This window comes from Anarhichas minor, unplaced genomic scaffold (genome assembly GCF_050575085.1).
Source record: "Anarhichas minor isolate MPS153535 unplaced genomic scaffold, ASM5057508v1 ptg000010l, whole genome shotgun sequence".
Lineage (NCBI taxonomy): Eukaryota > Metazoa > Chordata > Actinopteri > Perciformes > Anarhichadidae > Anarhichas > Anarhichas minor.
In genome coordinates this window covers 11045547-11064487 of record NW_027466456.1, presented here as the reverse complement: position 1 = coordinate 11064487, position 18941 = coordinate 11045547, and the positions used below count along the sequence as shown (strand labels likewise).

At 43.7% G+C, this 18941-nt stretch overlaps 1 protein-coding gene across 1 annotated transcript in view; it reads right to left on the bottom strand.

Annotated features, from left to right (window-relative positions):
- nr5a2 (nuclear receptor subfamily 5, group A, member 2) overlaps window positions 1–18941 on the bottom strand; it is a 62102-nt gene that overhangs the window by 21922 nt on the left and 21239 nt on the right. The window contains exon 5 of the mRNA XM_076088140.1: window positions 4417–4536. Within this exon, the coding sequence (XP_075944255.1) occupies window positions 4417–4536 (120 nt within the window). The remainder of the gene's footprint in view (window positions 1–4416; window positions 4537–18941) is intronic.

Genomic DNA, 18941 nt, shown 5'->3' with positions numbered 1-18941 from the left:
GCAATATTTACTTTAAAATATATCTTCTTAATATACTACTGTATGAATCTATCTACTGCTTTACTGCCAGTTTGTTACTCTCACATACAATACATTGGGCGAGAATTGATGAAATTTGGAAATCATCATTGGATCAATGTCAATATTGTATTCTGGTTGTTGATTTGTTAGAGAGGACATGGAGCATCACTTTTACATATCATTAAATTATTTATCATACTGACACTTAGTAATGGTGTATTTCGACCAATTACTCTTTAAAAATGAAGAGGATGAGCAACCTCCTCTGGTTTAGATACAGCAGACTTAATAGATATGAGCTTCCCCTCTCTTACTTTTTGTCTGTTCACTTGGTTTCAGTATGTCTAACTGTGGATATTTCTTTGGGATTCTTATGCCCATTCGAGGGTTATTTCAATCAATGAAAGTATATCTAAAACCCCAATACGCAAAAATGATTGATAACTATGCAACTGTACCCTGAACACATCAGCACCATGAACATAATGTACTGCTGTACCTGCTCTCCTGCACTGTCAACACAGAGTCAGAAGCTTTGGTCTGCCTGTCAGAGCGTGAGTCAGAGATGTGTCAAAAAAGCAGCTGCAGGCAGTAGGTTTTTTTCAGTTTAACTGTTTTTTATGACAACATGCTGTAGGCAGAGAGCATGGGAGTTCACCTCCATCTGACTCGACCTGCCAGACTTGACTTCTCTCTCTGTTCTCTGTTACACAGCAAAACAAAAACATGCATGCTGAGAAACGACAAAACAAGATAGATAGATAGATTACCCATAAACCCATTTTTCTTGGGTCCAACCCATCTGTCCAAACGCACACACACACACACACACACACACACACACACACACACACACACACACACACACACACACACACACACACACACACACACAGTCCTTTCTGCAGCCGCAGCACATTTGTCTGGGAGGCAAGTCCTTAGCTGCCACTCAAAGTAAGCAAGAACATATTAAATTTTTATATTTATTGACAATTCATTACCATAATTGACTGTGCTAGGGTTTCCTGGGGAAGGTAGATGTTGGCGTGTGCAGTTCCTAAAGCTCAGGGAGGAAGAGGGTCCCTGTGAGCCTCCATTTGCAATTAAAAACACCCTCGGATTTGAAATGAATTTATTGTGTAAAGAGGATGATTGGAGCATGTTTCTCATCTGTGAAGCAGGTAAGGGTCAAAGGAAAGTAAATGTTTACAATACATCATGTTTTACTCTCTTCTCCGATCCTGCTTTTCTCATCTTTCTCTTTTACTACACTACTGTACCTCCTCTCCCGATTTATCCTTAACTCCTTTGTCTCTCTCTCTTTCCTCCTTCCCTCCTTCGAGACGGTTAAGAGTTATGACTCGGTGAAAAGCAGACACTGCCCCCCTTCCAAGATGTCAATCAATTTACATAAAATCAACTGTGCATGAAATAACTTCATTGAAGGATTGGACTGTTGATGGTGATGCCTTGGGTTATTGCCTTCTAGCCTCAAGTAAAAAGAGAGAAGGAAAAAAATGCTATAATGTCACTATAGCAGACTTAGCACTAACCCTGATGACCTGCGCATCAGTCAATCAATCAATACTACTTTATTATCCCTCCTGGAGAGACATAGAGAGTAAATATATGAATAAACCTTCAAATCTTAACCCATCATGAATACGATAAACAGCCTTAGCAGAACATTAAAGCGGAGTATGGAAGGTGAGCTCGGTTTGATGGGTAGAGGGCTTTGATGTGTGTGGAAGACGGGGATGGAAATTGTACCTTGTTTGAAAGCACAGAAATCTAGTATTGGCCAAGGAACTTCTGTTTTTGCATTTCTTTTTCATTTGAATTTCATCTACACCAGGAGCGTAGTGCTATCAAAATATCAGGATTTTTATATACCGAAAACTGGCTGTGAGGCCTTGCTTAATCATTCAACAGTTCACTCCAATCTTTGTCACTTCATGTTTGCACACATTTGTACGTTTGATGCTGTGACAGGATAAAGAACAAGCCTCTTTTCTTCCACCCACAACCCCCCCCAAAAAAACCACTCATGGCCATTGCTCACTGCTGTTGGTGACATGACCGCATGAAGCAGTTCAGAGAAAGACAGAAAATAAGAAAAAAGACAGAAATTAGCAAGTGAAGAGCTTGAAGACAAAAGAGACAGAGGACAGAGACTGAATGACAGGCTACAACAGTACATTTGCTGGCACCAGGGATTTCCTTTCAAGTAGCGCTTGACTGACGAGAGCAAAGAAGAGGCTTGATTCAAAGCAAAAGGGGAGAAAAATCTGTCCAAATTTCCATTTTAACAAATTGTCCGTCTTAAAGAGTTTTCTGAAAAGACCTGACGATATCTGCCAACCTGAGGACATTTAAGTTGTTCCCAACACAAACTTTATCAACTTAAACTTTAACGATATAAGTAGCCTGATCTGCCTTATTTGAATATATGAAGAAAGTTAATAGAAAATGACAACACACTGAGTCATGTCTTTTGTCACTGGGCCTGTACGTCGGTTTGACACAGACGCTAGCAATGGTGCAATGCAACGACAAGACATATGGATCCGACCAAAAGTAGAAAATCATTAACTTAGCTATGTTCAACAAAAACGTCCATTTCATCACAAATAACTCACTGAACATGGTGGTTTTTTTTTAAGAATATCCCATTGGCCAATATCATAAGCATATTGTAGCAATTGAGTTAGCACATTACAGACCAGTGTGGCCAATGAACGGCATTATGTGATTTGTTATGTGTGTGTGTAGCATTTGCTTTGGGTAATGCTGCTACTGTGTTCTAAATATCCCTTGTGTTATCGCTGTGCTGTCACCCCTGGCCAGGCAGAGAATAATAGGAAATAATGAACTGTTTCAGAGCCTCACACACACACACACACACACACACACACACACACACACACACACACACACACACACACACACACTCAACACCAGCTGTTCATTAACCACGGTATGCAAACGAAACTGCCGTCCTGTGCCTCCCCTGATTATCAGGCCCTCCTCCTCCTCCTCCTCCTCCTCCTCCTCCTTACCGCTCTGGTCTTTTCAAACTGCTCTCATCATCTCCTTTTTTCTCCTTTCTTGTCCCCTACCACCTTTCACTTCTCCTCCTGTCCTCCCATGCCCTTCCTTATGTCCTGCCTCGCCCGTCTCCTTTCTTCATGCCAGCACCTCCTTCTCTTCTTCACTTCTTCCTTAGTACCATCGTCTTTTTCTTTCCTTCTCATTCCGCACATCTTTTCTTCCTTTGCCTATTCCTCCCTTCTTCCTTTGCTTTTCTCAACAGACCTCTTTAGCACTTTCCTCTCTGCCGTGTTCTTTCATTGCCATTCCTCCATCTCTCCATTCATTTTCTCCTCTTCACTCCCCATCTTTTCTGTTCCATCGATACTTCTCCTTCTCTTTGGCTTTTCCTACTTCCTTTTCTTTGTGTTGTCTCTTCACCTATTTGTGTGCATATTGGCCCGATGTACATGCCAAGTACACACTTCTACTACCATTAACCACAGTTTGTACTACTCAACACTAGAAGTACTAATGCTTATTTACCACAGCCAGTTCTTCTTCAGCTACTCTGAAAATCTACCCCCCCCCCAACCCTGTCTTCATTCAGAATCATGGAACTAAAGCAGGACTTCCCTGTATACAGTGCACTTGCCTTGCTTCAATATTTATACCAGCATCTGTTGTTGTAAAACATTTTGTTGAAGAGCAATGTTTTGAAGAGCCAGCCAATCTATAATGTATGACTTCTCCTCTCACTGACAGCCATGCCACTGGTCAGAGGCATATTCACGATGAGCGGTCTTATGTCTTTGTGTGTGCATGAGATTATGAAAATCACTGAATGCTGAAGGAGTCTTCCCTGCCTGCTCAGGGTTTGTGTGTTTACTGTTTGACAATGTGTGTTGTGTGTGTGTGTATGAAGCGAAACAGAATCACAGTATCCTGAGGCTTTGAGGACCTCGATTTGGGCCTCAGGCATCAGCTCCCACCAAGTTCCTTAAGGGCCCCAGTAAAACAAAATAACATACTTAGCCACATTCTTTATCTGTCCGCCCACTCACTATGCTGCACCATGCGTAACCGAGTGCTTTATTTATGCGCTGGCAGAGTCTTTATGCACTTAGAAAAAAAATGCTAAATTGATTATTCTAGTGACATTAGTATATATCTATAAAGCATTATCTATTTTTAATGAAGCGGGGACTCCTGTGCGCCTGAGTGATCGATAAGGCTTTAAGGGAAATGTTGAGGTGTTGCAGATTCCCCTGAGGAGCAAGTGAAGCATGGCTGGCAGGGCTTTGAAAGAAAGGGGAAAGGGTGGAGGTAGCTGGAAGTTTCCAGGGTGGGTTTAAACCAACTCACCTGCTGGCCAGTGACCAATAGGATGGAGCCCTCCTTGGCATGCATCACCTGCCGGAAGACGTGGTCGAGGATGAGTAGTTCGCTCCAGCAGTTCTGCAGCAGCTTCATCTGGTCGTCCACCTGGTTTAAAAAAAACAAAACGCATCAGGTCAACTACTTGAGAAAAGAAACCAGAGGAGATCAACGTGAGGAGCTACTGTGCATTCAACTTTACAAAAGTGAACTAAAACGGTCTCTAAAAAGCTATCCGGGCATTGTGGCATCATCTACCATCTGTGATCGATTGTATTTCGCTCACACAGGAGAAATCAAGTATCCCACCCTCAAAACAAAAGGTCGAGGCACTGTGTCAGCCTCAGCGGCTTGTAAATATCACAGGCAGCTGTTTGGGAGGTAAGAACCTTGCACGAAGCTCAAAAGTCCCCTGTACACACTCTAAAGCGTTCTCATCACTCAGTTAAGCACTTTGCTCCGTGCCGGATTTCACAATTTTGCCAGGTTTATCTGTTTGCCCATTGCCAGCAGTTTCTGAGTGATTCCACAGATGATGATGATTAAGTAGCCTTTTTTTTTTTTTTTTTTTTTTTTTTTTTTTTTCTCCTCCCGAATGCCAGCCGCTGGCTCCCAGGGACCTGCCAGGTGAGCTTGGGAAGCTGAGGCAGGTCAATCGGTGGTTCTGTACACCAAAACAACCCCTTCCATTGTAACCGTTAGCCTCTTCCCATGCCTGGCAGAGTTAATCATTACTCTGCGTAGCCAGACTCGGACAGAAAAAGGCCACATTGAGAAGGAAGGAATGAGGAAAACGTATGAGAGGCTCTTTCTTTCTCCTCACTCCACCCCACCCAGACCCCCCCTTTTTTTTCTGTCAACAAACATTGTCCTCTGTGTGGTATCGTTGGGAATAATGTGTCTTTCTGGGCACACCGCGGTTTCGTGGTGATGTGAATTACTTTGTTGCTTTGAGTCTGTGAGAACAGTCCGTGACGTCCATCACACATGTCAAGCACAACTCGTCGGGTGAAGAATGTGGATCGATGTTAAAACTTTGCGACACAGGCAGGTGCAGCATGAACACTGCTGAAAGGAATTTCTTTTTGTGCTGTCTGGAAATTGCACAGGGGTCCGTTTGTTGAAATCTACAATGACCTTATAAGAAAAACAACTTTATTACCATGTGTCAGGTGGCTTTGTCTGAAGTCTATTGCTTGTTGATTAGGATTGTTATGACTGGTGATTAGGGCTCGTGTCTTTTCAGGCAGACAAAACAATAGCTGTGCATTAGCATTGACCTGGCACACACTGTTGGAGGGCAGAGCTGCCAGACTATTGTCTTTGACCACAGCTGCGATTTGGTTGCTGTACTGGCTCTGATGTACGTAGGTAACCCTTCAGATCATCAGGGTTCATCTGGAGCAGTACCAAAGTTCCATCATGCCGTTATCATGCTTTCTACATAAACCGTTTACAAAATGTATTGAATAAAAAGCAAATTGCAGCAAAAAAGAAACCCCAAAAGTACCCAATCTTTGAATGCCATTTCTCTTTTGTCAGTGAAAGTCAAGTGACAAAATCCAACAACGCTTCTGTGACCTTTTCTAAAAAATGTTGACAGCATCAAGGTCTCACTCCTCCCTCCTATACATCTATTTTTTTGTACTCAAACACTGAAGGCGTCTCAAGCACAGGATGAAAAAATTCAAATGCCTTCATTAAAACCATCAGAGAGCAAGAAATACAGTCACTTCTCTTTTTTTTCTTTCCGTTTCTCCATATACCCTGTAACAGCGTGTGTGTGTGTGTGGACGGATGGGTACATGTAAGGCCCAGGCTCTTCAAAGGACCCCCCCCTGCATGTCAGCAGTGCTGGCAAGTGTCGGGGTCCTCATCAAAGGGCTGTCCTCACTCTGCCTGCCTGGAAGCTCTTCTCTGACAAGAGGCCCGGGTCATCAAAGGGGGCCAGCTCAGAGGGGATGACGGCGGGTGATAGCAGCCTAGACGAGGGCTGGGGACACCCGCCTGGAAATGGTGAACTGGTGACAGACCGACAGGCATGAGGGTGGACCAGGGGTTGGGGTTCAGTTCGCTGACCTTTTTAAGTGCCAGCGACACGAGCTGTTTCCCTGACAAGCTCTTCCTTTGCTCTGTCAAATGAGCAACGTTCATGGCGCCTGATCTTACAAGATGTGCTGCCTGCTCTCTCAGATAATATGAACTTTCTGACATGGAGCTGACAAGCGCTTCGTATTGTGTTTTTTATGCAAGCCCGTCCTGAGTACTATTTCAAGGCACTCAATACAGTCCAACACTGGCTGATTGCATTCCCGAATTTGATGTGTTCACAATATGACACAACAAAGTTCAAATGAGCAGTTTGTTGAGCTCACCAGGAGCAATAAAACAGCTGATTTGTTTAGTCAGTTCATTCTTATCTCACCGCGGCGTCATGGAAAGTTTAGATAACTGCTAATTTACTGTTTCCAGTAATGTCGACTGAGGAAACAAACTTGTTATGTTGTTATTCCCTGAAGGTTTCTCACTTCCCCAAGTGATACACATTGTGCTCGTTAACACTGCTATCACTGTCTGCTAACAATGAATTCTGAAATAAGATAATTCAATGCTAAATGCTTAGACTCAGTGTTTTTGAAAATGTCTCTCTGGACATCAAAATAGCAATATGGAAAGTCAGGATGAGGAGGTACGTTTGGTGGATAAGATTATTTCAGTTCTACTTCTAGGAAGATATATTTATTTTATATTTTAGCTGAAGTATCTTGGGAACGTCACTTTTGGATTATTTAAAAAATATGACCCCACATATTTTATGAAAGCGTTAACTTCTCCTTTCTGCGGTTCTCATTAGTTTTGTTCAAAGAGATTCAATTTGTTAAAGGAGCAGCAACTAGAGGCTTTTAGTCTTGTCCTATGATGGACTTTTACTCTGAAATAGTCTATACATGTTAGCTGGCCATGACACATTATCATTTTGTGGTTAAAAACCATCATTTTACATTTGGTGTCAAATGTACCATTTGAGTTCCACAGTGTAAATTCACAGTGGAATTTTCGGCAACATAGGTGAAGGAGTTTTTCACTTTTGCTTCCACTTAACACATTTGGACAATCCCAAGTCTCTACCTGTCCTTGGATGGAGCAAAACTCATTATAAGGATTTAGCTTCTGAGGTTCACGCTGATGCAGAAAACGCGCTCCCCAGAAAACTGGTTTCAAAATCCACATGTAAGGCGTTTCAAGGTGTGATCTATTTAATATTGTAATATCATCAGCAGTGTTTGGTTAAAGAATTGCGAGAAATTCCAAGCAGGAACTTCTACTTGCAGCAGCCAGCAATGAAAAATACATATCCTCCAAGAAACCAATTTAACACCTTTATGATCGTTCAGGCGAATGGGATCAATGCCAGGATCAATCGCTTAGCCCATAGCTTTTGTTCAAAACCACTGGCTGAGATTAATGGGATTTTCCAGAGAGAGAGGTAGAAAAAGAAAGAGAGCGTGGGCGAGAGGGGGAATGAAAGTGCCAGACAGGGAATGAGAGAATGAGAAAAGACTTGGGGGAAATTGAGAAAATAAAACATAGTGATTAAGAGCAGATATTCCCTCCATTTCTGGGTAAATGTAAATTAATTGGAAATGGGGCATTCAGATGCTCGCTGACTAAAGTAATGTTTATTCATAGCCCCCTGCTAAGAGTAGAGCAATTATCATGGTGTGTTGAGTCAAAGCAGGCCAATGTACTAGAATATTTTCCCCCCTTTCTTGTGGCCGGGTTTTGGTCTAGTGCCACGAGCATTGTTGAGCTTTGTACGGTACGGCACGCTTTAACGAGAGTACACAGCTGGATCTGGTTTTAATAAGTAGTTCCATTTTTGATGTGGCCTAATGAACAGATTAATGGAATCTCCTTCTGTGGAGCCTTAATGAATGGAGAGAATCATGCTATTTTTTTAAGACAGGGGGGAGAGAACACACACACACACACACACACAGAAACCATGAGTTTATCTGCCTCAAACATCTTGTACATAAACAATAGCTGTGCTTCTATCTTTCCGTCTCTCTCTGCTGGACAAGAATCAATGCTGTCTCGAAATACTACAGGTGAGGTTTGAAGCTGACATCAATGCCGGTGCATCTCTTGCAGCCGCCCTTTGGTGCAGTCCTGTCTTGGCATCTGTTCGCCTTGAGCCAAACAGGTCCTGTATTCACCTGGGAACAGGCATTAATTCACCTAGAACAGCGGCTGTTGTTCTCAGAGCGTTTCGAACGCTTAATTATGCTGAACTTGAATGTACTGTAGCTCATTTTTTTGTTCATAGTTTGGTAATTTAATTGAAAAGAGTCTCAGCGTGTGGTTTCATTGCCAACAATAGGATTTTCTTCAACTAATTGGTTATCAATGTATCACAAATCATGGAGTGGTTGGTGATTCTTTCCTAGCACATGCTACCCTGCTGACCAATTTGACCATGAGTCTGTTTATTTCTGGATTACCCTTCCTATTGTCTTAACAAAGACCACATTACATGGAAGGGAAAAACAAAAAAACCAGGTCTCTATTGACTGATGACACAACGAATGCCTCTTGAATCCTACCTCAAATCATTTTTGGCAGCCATAACTTTGAAAAGCCACAAATAGAGTTGCATCCATTGGAAAAACAACAACAGAGTGAGTGACACAATCCCCAGGGTGTTCCAGCTATGTGACCTGCTGGTAGGGAGAGGTGAGCTCTGGGTGTCCATGTTCCGAACTATGTCTGGCTTTTCTCTACACACTGCAGAAGCGGATGAAAATAAAATCATTATCCCTCCCCCTCACTTCTCCAAACCAACTCTTGTTTGTCATGGCATACAGTTTGTGTGGGCCTCGATCCTACGGCTGGCGGGGTGATAAGAATGCTGGGAAAATGAGCAGGTGGCAGGTGGCGCTGCTAGTCTAGGGGGAGGGGGTCTGAGGAGAGGAATGATAATAATAAAGATAATATAGTGAGCAACTATAGCTTCAGTCAAACTGACTGTCAGCCAGCAGACAAGGTTGAAGATTGAAGCTACCAGAATTTGTTTTTCTGCTAGTTATACACCTGCTGGTTACCTGCCAGTTTCCCTGACTTTTAGGGTTCAGCTCTACTGATGCTCTCTGAATCAACATGATTAGCAAAGTATTTGAAATCCATCCATTTCCTTCGACAGTAAAATGGCCAAAAGCTGAACTTTCTTAATTTTCTATAAATGTGAATAAATATATAAATATACAAATATTCTTTAGTATTACAAACATTCTCAAAAGATAAGACTGACGTTGGGAAGGAAACTATGTAATTTATTCAGTTTGTCTGTAGTCTATGTGGTCACTCTAGTCTCCTGAATGTATTATGATCCAGATTGATCATAAGCCAATATGGACGCAAGTCAAAAATCAGAAAGAAAACATCTGGCATTCAAAGACGCATAAATGCATATCTCTCTAAAAGACCAGCAGCTGGCAGACTTAACATCAGCTTGATTCTCCAAGTGATCTGTACTGTGAATGTATGTGACATTATATGTATATCATTGCGTGCATGCTCATCAACACCTCATGTCACTGGCACCTGTTTGTTGGTTGCATGTATATCTAATCCGACATATCAGGTAGTGAAGATGCCTGTGGGTTTATATCCGACAGAAACTCTAGACGGCTATTATGTCCCTAAACAGCCATAGAGATGCCTCCGGCCATCTGTGAGCTCATAAAATCTAACCATTGTCACAAGAAGGCCTTGTAGCCGCAAACTTCAAGACATCTTTTTGTCAAAAAAAAAAAATACATAATTGCTGTTTGCAATTTTGTGTATTTTTCTGTTTCTGAATCTCACTTTAGTAACGCCTACATCTACTCAGGATACCGTGCAGCATGTTGAATGTAATTTATAATGTGGATTTTCTGAGGCGTCAAAGAGAAATACCAGGCAATATGAAAAATACAATCCCTCTTTCTACGAAGGAATATCAGTGTGCAGTTGCTAGCAATGTGTAGCGCTTTTGTTACTGACAAGAATGTAATCACAAAAATGTCGTCAAAGAAAGTATTTTTTTGCTACTGAAGTGTTCAAGTGAACTTTTTCTTTTCTGAAAAGTACTCAGAGCGAGTGTGTGTGTGTGTGTGTGTGTGTGTGTGTGTGTGTGTGTCGATGCACATGAACTCACTGTTGTGGACTGAGAGCAGAAACCGCTTTGTGAGAATGAATGAATGCTGTATTGTGTGTGTCAGAAAGAATGCTGTGCGTGTGCCCTCGTCTGATCGATATTGCTGCGGCACTGAGATTGATCGGTTCCCACGGTGACGGCATTAACAGACTCTGGAGGCTGACCTCTGACCCTGGGAACACTCTGCTTTCGATTGACCATGCTCTCTCTCCCTCTCCCCATCTTCACATCTTTTTTTTTCTAATTCTAATTCTTGTCCCAGGGTTGTGGTAGAAAGGTAAAACATAAAAACCCAGCTAATCATTTTACATGCCCTCTTCCTCTCCTCGTCACCCTATCCGTCTTTTCATCCTATACAGCATCCTTTTGTCCCAAGCTTTGTCGAGACGAGAGGAAATAAGACGTGGGCCCAACAAGGTCGACTCTGCTTGGGCCTCAGTAATATGAGACCACTACAGATACAGCAAATGGCAAAACCGGTGTACTATTGTGAGCGCTTAACAAATATGTAAATAGAAAATGAATAAATAACGATGACGCAGAAGATACAACAGCTGTGACGGGTACAAATAATAGATCACGGCACGTAAGGTAACGTTGTTAGCTTAAGCCAGCTAAGCACACATACAAAAATGCAAACACACATCTGTGAGAATCCACAAGAAGCGGCACAACATTCATGCGGAAAAGCAAAGTATCTCTGTGGGTCTCTGTGTGTGTGTGTGTGTGTGTGTGTGTGTGTGTGTGTGCGTGCGTGTGTTGCAGTGGGAAGAACATCTTGTTTTCTCAAGGTCGCTGATGATGGCAACAAACCCTCTCCTCTGTCTGATATTAGCGCAGGGATCTGAGGATGAACCAAACACGCCCAAACTTTCCTATTCTGTTTTTACTTGATGCATAAGCATATGAAAGGTAGAAAAATCAATAAGGCAAGAGAACGGACCACTGAGGGGCCAGTCATGAATTTCAATTGATATCTTTTCATGCATGCGATGTTTATTGTTGTCTGCTGCACCTGGTCTGTTTAATAGATATGTACAAAATCAGAACTTTCCAGGTAACGTTTTATTATGATCCTGTATGACATAATCAATCCAGGTGGTACAGTGTCTAAAGAAAAGTGAGCCCAACTCATTGGTGAGGCAAAACATGAAAGAGATCTCCAGATAGGCTATGAGAACTAAATGTATGTACAGTTGCCTCATTTATGAAGAAAGGTAATCCATGAGTGCATGGCTTAGAGGAAAGGAGTTTTTTTCTTTTCATTTTGAGAGCTATTGTTTTAAAGATACCTCAGAAGTGGACTACCTACCTACCCCCCCCCCCCCCCCCCCCCCCCCCACACACACACACTCTCATACTCACTCACACACTTGAAATCTCAGGGCTTAGAGCGAAGAAGCTATCATCTAATTATCAAAAACACAGAGAGGCCCTAATCAATTATTCACATGAACATTAGACCGCTAATACACACGCAGCCCAGGGAATGGCATCTCCCAAAAGTAACCCTTCCTCCTCCTCCTCCTCCACTCCAACACAAGACACATGCACAAACAAACGCAATCATGTCAAGACCTGGATACTTACACAGAGACACACAGTCATTTCTATACCTGCATACACACACTTACATGTGCAGCCTCCTGCTCCCTTCCCGTCACACCACTCTCCTCTTTGCAGACTGAGAAAATGCATGCCATCCAAAATGCAAAATGAGTTGTGCAAGTGGACTGTCTAAGGTTCCTGGCTGATAGGTGCTGAACATAGAACTCGTATTGATCCATCAACACCCCCCCCCCCCCCCCTTATAGACTCCCCAAGCACACACAAACACACACCCAGATCTTAATCTACCAGGCAATTCCAGGGCATTAAGCCCCATCCATTGAATTTTCATGCCGTGCAATCATTATTTGAGTTAATGCTGCAATTTATGACTTGGTGTTTGTGTGCTGAGTGTGAAAGGTGTGTGGAGGAGATGCAATATAAGGAGGTGAGGAGGGGAGTGTGTGTGTGTGTGTGTGTATGCAGATTTCTGCGTGAGTTGGTTAAAAGTAGGGCTTTGCATTCACTTTATTGTACGGTTATTATGATTGTCAGACGTGAGTAAGAGAGGATTTATGTACATGCATATATGTACACGTGTGTGTGTGTGTGTGTGTGTGTGTTTGTACTATAGTTTGCGTCCGTGCGACTTTCGTTGACAGACAGCGGGAAATGACCCCATAATTCCTGTCTGGCTGTCTGTCTTTAAGAGGAAGCGAAGACAAGAAAGAGAGGAGACAGAGAGGACAGGCTAAAGGCTTCCCCCTTCTGTATTATTTAGAACAGTCGAGACAGTCCTCCATAACTCTGTCTCACACACACACACACACATACAGACATACCCACAGACACACACTGTATATGCAATATACCTTAACGAAGCTTAGACTAAAGCTGTTTTAAAATGCAGAAAGACGTAGTGATGCTTTTTGTCTGAGAGGGCGGGAGACACAGATTCCCATTAGCGTTTGACGCGCTGGGATGGGTGTGCTTTTTTTTTTGAGGGGGGGCTGTGAGGGGGTTTGGTTGGTGGGTTTTTTAGAGCAGACAGCTGTGAACCCACATCCAAATATGGCACAGCTCCAGAGATCACTGGGATCACAGCCCTTGATGTACAAATTAAATATCTGAATTAGCTAATTGAGCATTTCCGGAGCTCCTGTTGTATGTAAACAGTCAAAGTACAAGGAAGAGGAGGCATCAAAACCACAACGCAGCAGAACAGATGGAGCCCTGCTTCTCCCTGAAGTGTATCTCCAGGACTCGTCTGACAGAAACTGCCACGAATGCATCTGTATTAGGAGAGAGAAATCTCTCTATAGCACTGCTGCGGCAGTATGAGGCCTAGTGGTGCTGCTGCTGATGGTGGGAAGTGCAGTGCAACATGTGGCGTATAAAGTAATTGCCTAAGGGAAGGTGAGACTGCGGCTTGCCACCTGAAAACCTTGTCTTTTTTTTTTTTTCAGCATTTCTGGTTCATTTCCAGAAGTTCAATGTGTTGTAGACACCCTTTTCAGAAAGTACCCCTTTCAGCATATTTGGTTTATTGCTCGTCATTGTTTTCAGCTTGCTTGAAAAGCCTCTTTTCATCTTCCTCTAAGTGGGCGCAATCCTTAAAAGCACGCGGGACTGTAATGCCTATTATTAGTGCCATGCCTTTATTTCACATGTATGGAATCATTTATCTGTAGCTCGTGCCAGGTTTGCAGCCACGGTGCTTTGGGAGAAATGAAGAAAGAGACTGACAGATTGAGAGGTGAGGAAGAGGGAATGGTGGCGAGAGTAATGAAAAAGTCCTGGTGTAGTGTAAAAGAAACGAGGGGAGCAAGAAAAAAATGAAAACCAGCAAAGAAAGGAATGCTTAAAGTAAGGATAGAGAACAGGTGTCTTTGTCCTACTTTGCCGGCGGGGCTGAAGCCATTTTCTCGTCTGGGTCGTTGTTTGCCGTGCGGCCCCAATGAAATTTCTCGCTCGTCGTCACAACACAACCACAGTGTCTAGTGTTACTCCTATGAAATGCATGCATCAGTCATCGCCGTGCAAATTCAATCACCCGCCTTCCCAGTTGAATATAAATACCCCTCTACTCTTTAAGTGTAAAACTAGAAGGCGAGCTGTCGGCTCTGCTCCGCCACTGTCTTGTCTATTGTCTCCCGGACCCCCGACCCCACCAAGCTTCCCCACTCCCTGTCCAGAATAGGCGAGCCGTAAATAAGCATCAGAAATAGACATTGGGGGACAACTGTTGACAGCCCAGTGACAAAAGCAGCAGACACAGTCACAACCTCTAGGCAGGCTGGATTACACGCAGATAATTGAGGCCACGCAACATCGGAACATTAGAAGCTGTAGGGCTCTTTGTGTTTCTTTTATTTATTTTTGTTAGCTTACTTGGAAAGCCAGTTGAGCGTTGTGTTTCAGAGTGCAGTTTGAGGAATAAACTCTTTGCCTGAAGAAGTTTGCTGTTCAGTATCCCTTAAGATACACACGATTTGGCCTTTACTGTCAATGTCAAATTTTTTTAATACATTTTTTCTATTTAAACATATGTTACCATAATTGTTTAATGGAGTCATTAGAAAATACAACTTCTTCTGTGATTTAGCCCATTAACCTTCACTGAACATGTTTCCCTTAGTTGAATTAGAGGAATAGATGGCTAATTGTTGCCCATTGACATGTTCAGTCTTCAATGTTATTTTTCAAACTGAGTAATTTTGGGCTGACAAAGTGAATAGATGTCTTCATCAACAGATTTCAATGTGAAATGGGATTTCAATGTGAGCTTTAATGCTTTCTAAACCGTGTCATTTACGGAGACCAAATGTAGGAAGATGTAAAAGAGGAAGATAAATTAGCTGACAGGTTTGCATAGTTTTGTGTGGTGAGTTTAGTTTAGAGGTTGAGGGTCGGCATAAGGCTCCGACAGCCACACCTCTGCCCCTCTGACCTCTAGGAAACTCTATAGCCAGGAGCTATTTAGAAGCGAAATGCCGGCACTTCTGTCTGTATATTTACCACTCGCCTGACAACATATCGGCACCCTCAGCCACCGAGCCCGCCCGGCAGATAACAATACTTTTTACGAGGATCACATCTAATTTGTCCTTTTGCTGCTGCAAACTGTGAGCACCACCGTTTTGGCTTGCAGAGTTTCTGATGGGAGGCACTTTGGAAAGGTTCCTGCTTAAACTTTAACACGGCTCATAACTATAAGCACAGTAGAGAGGAGGATAGGAGAGGGAGAAAGCTGCTTTCTACTTTGGTGGAGTGTGTAAAGTGTTTGCAAGCTGTTGATTTGATTTTTTTAGCACCCTGGCCAACTACATCAATTCCCCATATCCACTTTGTTTACTTATTTTCTTTGTCTTTCATTCCCACTTCCTCAACACCTTTCAATCACTCTCTCTCTCTCTCTCTCTCTCTCTCTCTCTCTCTCTCTCTCTCTCTCTCTCTCTCTCTCTCTCTCTCTCTCTCTCTCTCTCCCCCTGCTGATTTGACTGACTGTTGCCAACTTGTGAAACAACAACCCTGTTAGTTCGGGGCCACCGAGGCTAACAGCACAGCCTATAGTCACCATCTTAACAAGCGGCAGGACCTGCCAATAAAAAAGGCTTTTACCCTGATCGTCCTCAAACAAGACTTAAACACGACCTGCTCTTTCTCCTGCCGAATGCCCAAAGTGCTCGCAAATGTGAATCAGGCTGTGTTAACTTGCTTGAAAATGAAAAACTTAGGTGGAGGCATTTTTTTTTTTGCTTTTCTTTACTGCATCATCAGCAGTGGTTTGTCGGGGAGGGTGAGATGGAGAAAGGCAGCGATAGATGGCAGTTATAAAAACACTTCTCTTCTACAGGTTTAGGGGTGGTGCGGACACTTGATCCATCTGTCAACAGTTACATGTCTTGTCAGTGTCCACGTGTGCTCCCCTACCTGCTCTCACGTATTGAGTGAGGATTTCAGTTAAATGTTGAAACAGTGAAAACAGTCCTTGAGTGAGGATAAAGACGCTGCAAGGAAGAGGAAATGTTCTTGAGGACAGTTGAGTCTATCATGTCCGGGAGCTCTGTAAACTCGTACTTCATGACAGCCTTTCATCCCTCATCAAAGCAACAAGTAGATGAGCAGACTTTGTGCATGCTAAAACCTCCTAACCCCCGTCGTCTCCTTGTAGCTGCCGCTCCTCTGGGACGGGCGACTTTAAATCTTCTCTTTTAACAAGTTTCCTGTTCTTCCTTCCGGCTTCCTGCGTTCCCCTGGGGCTGAACCTACGGGACCATTCCAGTATTTGGAAAGGCTCTTAAAGCTCGTTCTACAACCATCAGGGGGATGTGAGGAGGACATTGGAAAATTTGATCTGAGGTCGCCTCCAGTCAAACAGCCAAAGCTTGGCAGATGCTATTGGAAAATACAGACTTTGGCTATGCTAGCAAATGAATACTGACCTAGCGGAAAAAAAAATATTACACCATAAGAGCTTCCGCTAAACACATGCCTGCACACAGTGGAATAAGGACTCTTTAATTTACCAGTGTCCCTCTGACACCCCTACAGTTTGCATGTTTGTACGTTTCACCTGTGGGCCGTGTGGGAGTAGTGCCACGTGCTTTCAGTGCCTTGCTAGGGGACACATTCAGGCAACAGTAGGAACACATTCAAGGTGTCCAACCTGTAGCTGTCCAGATAGAGAACGGACTCTGTTATGTCTGATGCATGCTGTTTTTTTGACTGAACACACACTGTGCCTTTTAAAACAGATCCTAAATTTACTTTTTCCATTTCATATCGGTATTATTGGAAAAAAAGGGGTGGGGGTTTACAGTATTTATGAAAAAGAAAGAGTGAAATCTTGAGCAATGGTCAATAATTTATGAATGAAAAGAGGCCTTTGTGAAACCAACCCCCCTCTCCCTCCCCCGTACCCCCCTCCCCAAACTCCTGCTCCTTCCCAGTGCTACTGATCAAACAGATATTGTTACCACTAAAATAGCAACTTAAAAAAACACACAGGCGGCCATAGGACCTGCCTGCAGCCTGGGAGAAAGACTGACAGCCGGGAGGGGGTGAGGAAGGCTGGAGGAAAGAAGGGGGTGAGGAAGCCAAAGAAGGAAGGGAGGAAAGAAAGAGAGGGAAAGAAGGAAAGAAAGAAAGAGAGAAAGAAAATGTACTCTCCTGACAGAATTTCTGAGTGTGTGTTGGGAGGGACAATACTGTATGTGTATTTTTGTGTGTATGCTGAGGTGTTGGGGGGGCGTGTCATCTATCACTGGACAAATGCTGGGCTGTGGGGGGTGGAGGCGGGGGTGAGGGGGGGTTGTCGGCCAGAATGGTGCTGCTCCTCAAATGAAATAATATATCTTTGAAAGCCTACGCCCCGCGCCAGGCCCTGGGCCCATATATCAAGCCCAAGAGCGTCTGGTGGATCTGCTCCAGGCCCATTAACCTTCCACCTGTTCCCCCCTTACACCCCCCCCCCCCCCCCCCCCCACCCCACACCTACCGTCCTCTTTTCACCCCACCACACCCTCCCTTGTTGTCCTTCACCATGCCCCCTCTCCTCCTCCTCCTCATGCCCTTGGTCGTTGCCTCTTGCAGCCCCTTGTTCATCTCCCCCCCACACACACACACATACTTTCCTCTCTTCCTTACTTCCCTCTTTCTGTCCTTCTCTGGCTGTCCCTCGTTATCTCCTTCTCATGTTCTCTTTCTCTCTCTCATCTCTCTTTATATCTCGCTGTCAACTCTTCTTTTCTTCCTCCCTCTTTGCTGCGATATCTCTGTCTCAAACTCCATCTCCGACTCTGTCCTCTCTTTCTCTCATGGTCACTTTCTCACTCTAAATCATTCACTATGTTTCTTTTTCTTTCTCTGCCACTCAGTTTCAATCTCATGTCACCTTTTTAGCGCTTCTCTCTCTTTTCTTTTTCTGTAACTCATTTGAACTCCCCATCTCCTTACGTCCCTCGTTCTTTCCCCGTCATTCCATGCACCTTCTTTCTTCCCAACTAAGGTAAAGAAAGCATGCTATGAGGTGTGTGTGTGTGTGTGTGCGTATATGTGAGGGTTGGGGGTGCAACACAGCCTGCCGAATAATTCAAATGCAATGGACCAGGGACACATACAAATCTCTGCCAACTGCGTACTGCCGCCAACCCCATCACGCTTGCAGTTTGTCAGGATTGGGGTGTCGGGAGGGGAGGTTGTTGCGGGGGGGATCGTTGACCTCTATGACAAGACAGACACTGCAGCCTGAGGCTCTGAATCTGTGTGTGTGTGTGTGTGTGTGTGTGTGTGTGTGTAGGAGCTAGTATAGATATACCGCTTCCCAGGGTTCACAGATCACGCCTAAAACGGCTTATTAATTTCCACTCAGTTATGGAGTGTGAAGAAAAAAAAGTAAAGGTGCAATCAGCGGTCAAAGCAGGGCAGGAGCAGTACACCCCCTATCCAACATAGTCACACACACACACACACACACACACACAAAGATGCACACACGAGCTTGGTTGCACCTTGGAAATTAGACTGCTCCTGGATAGGTCATGGAAAGAAGGTGTGTGTGTGTGTGTGTGTGTGTGAGCACGAGGAGCACAAGACTGTAGAAAAAGACCGTCCAGTCTGACCTGGGCGGGAGGGTGGTGTAACTGTAATTTCACCAAAGTAAATTCATGTAATATTCATGGCTGTAGATAGAGGGAAGGTGAGGAAGGGGGGCACATTATGCAGCATTGCAGGGTGTGGCGTATCAGAGGACCTTACATTATTC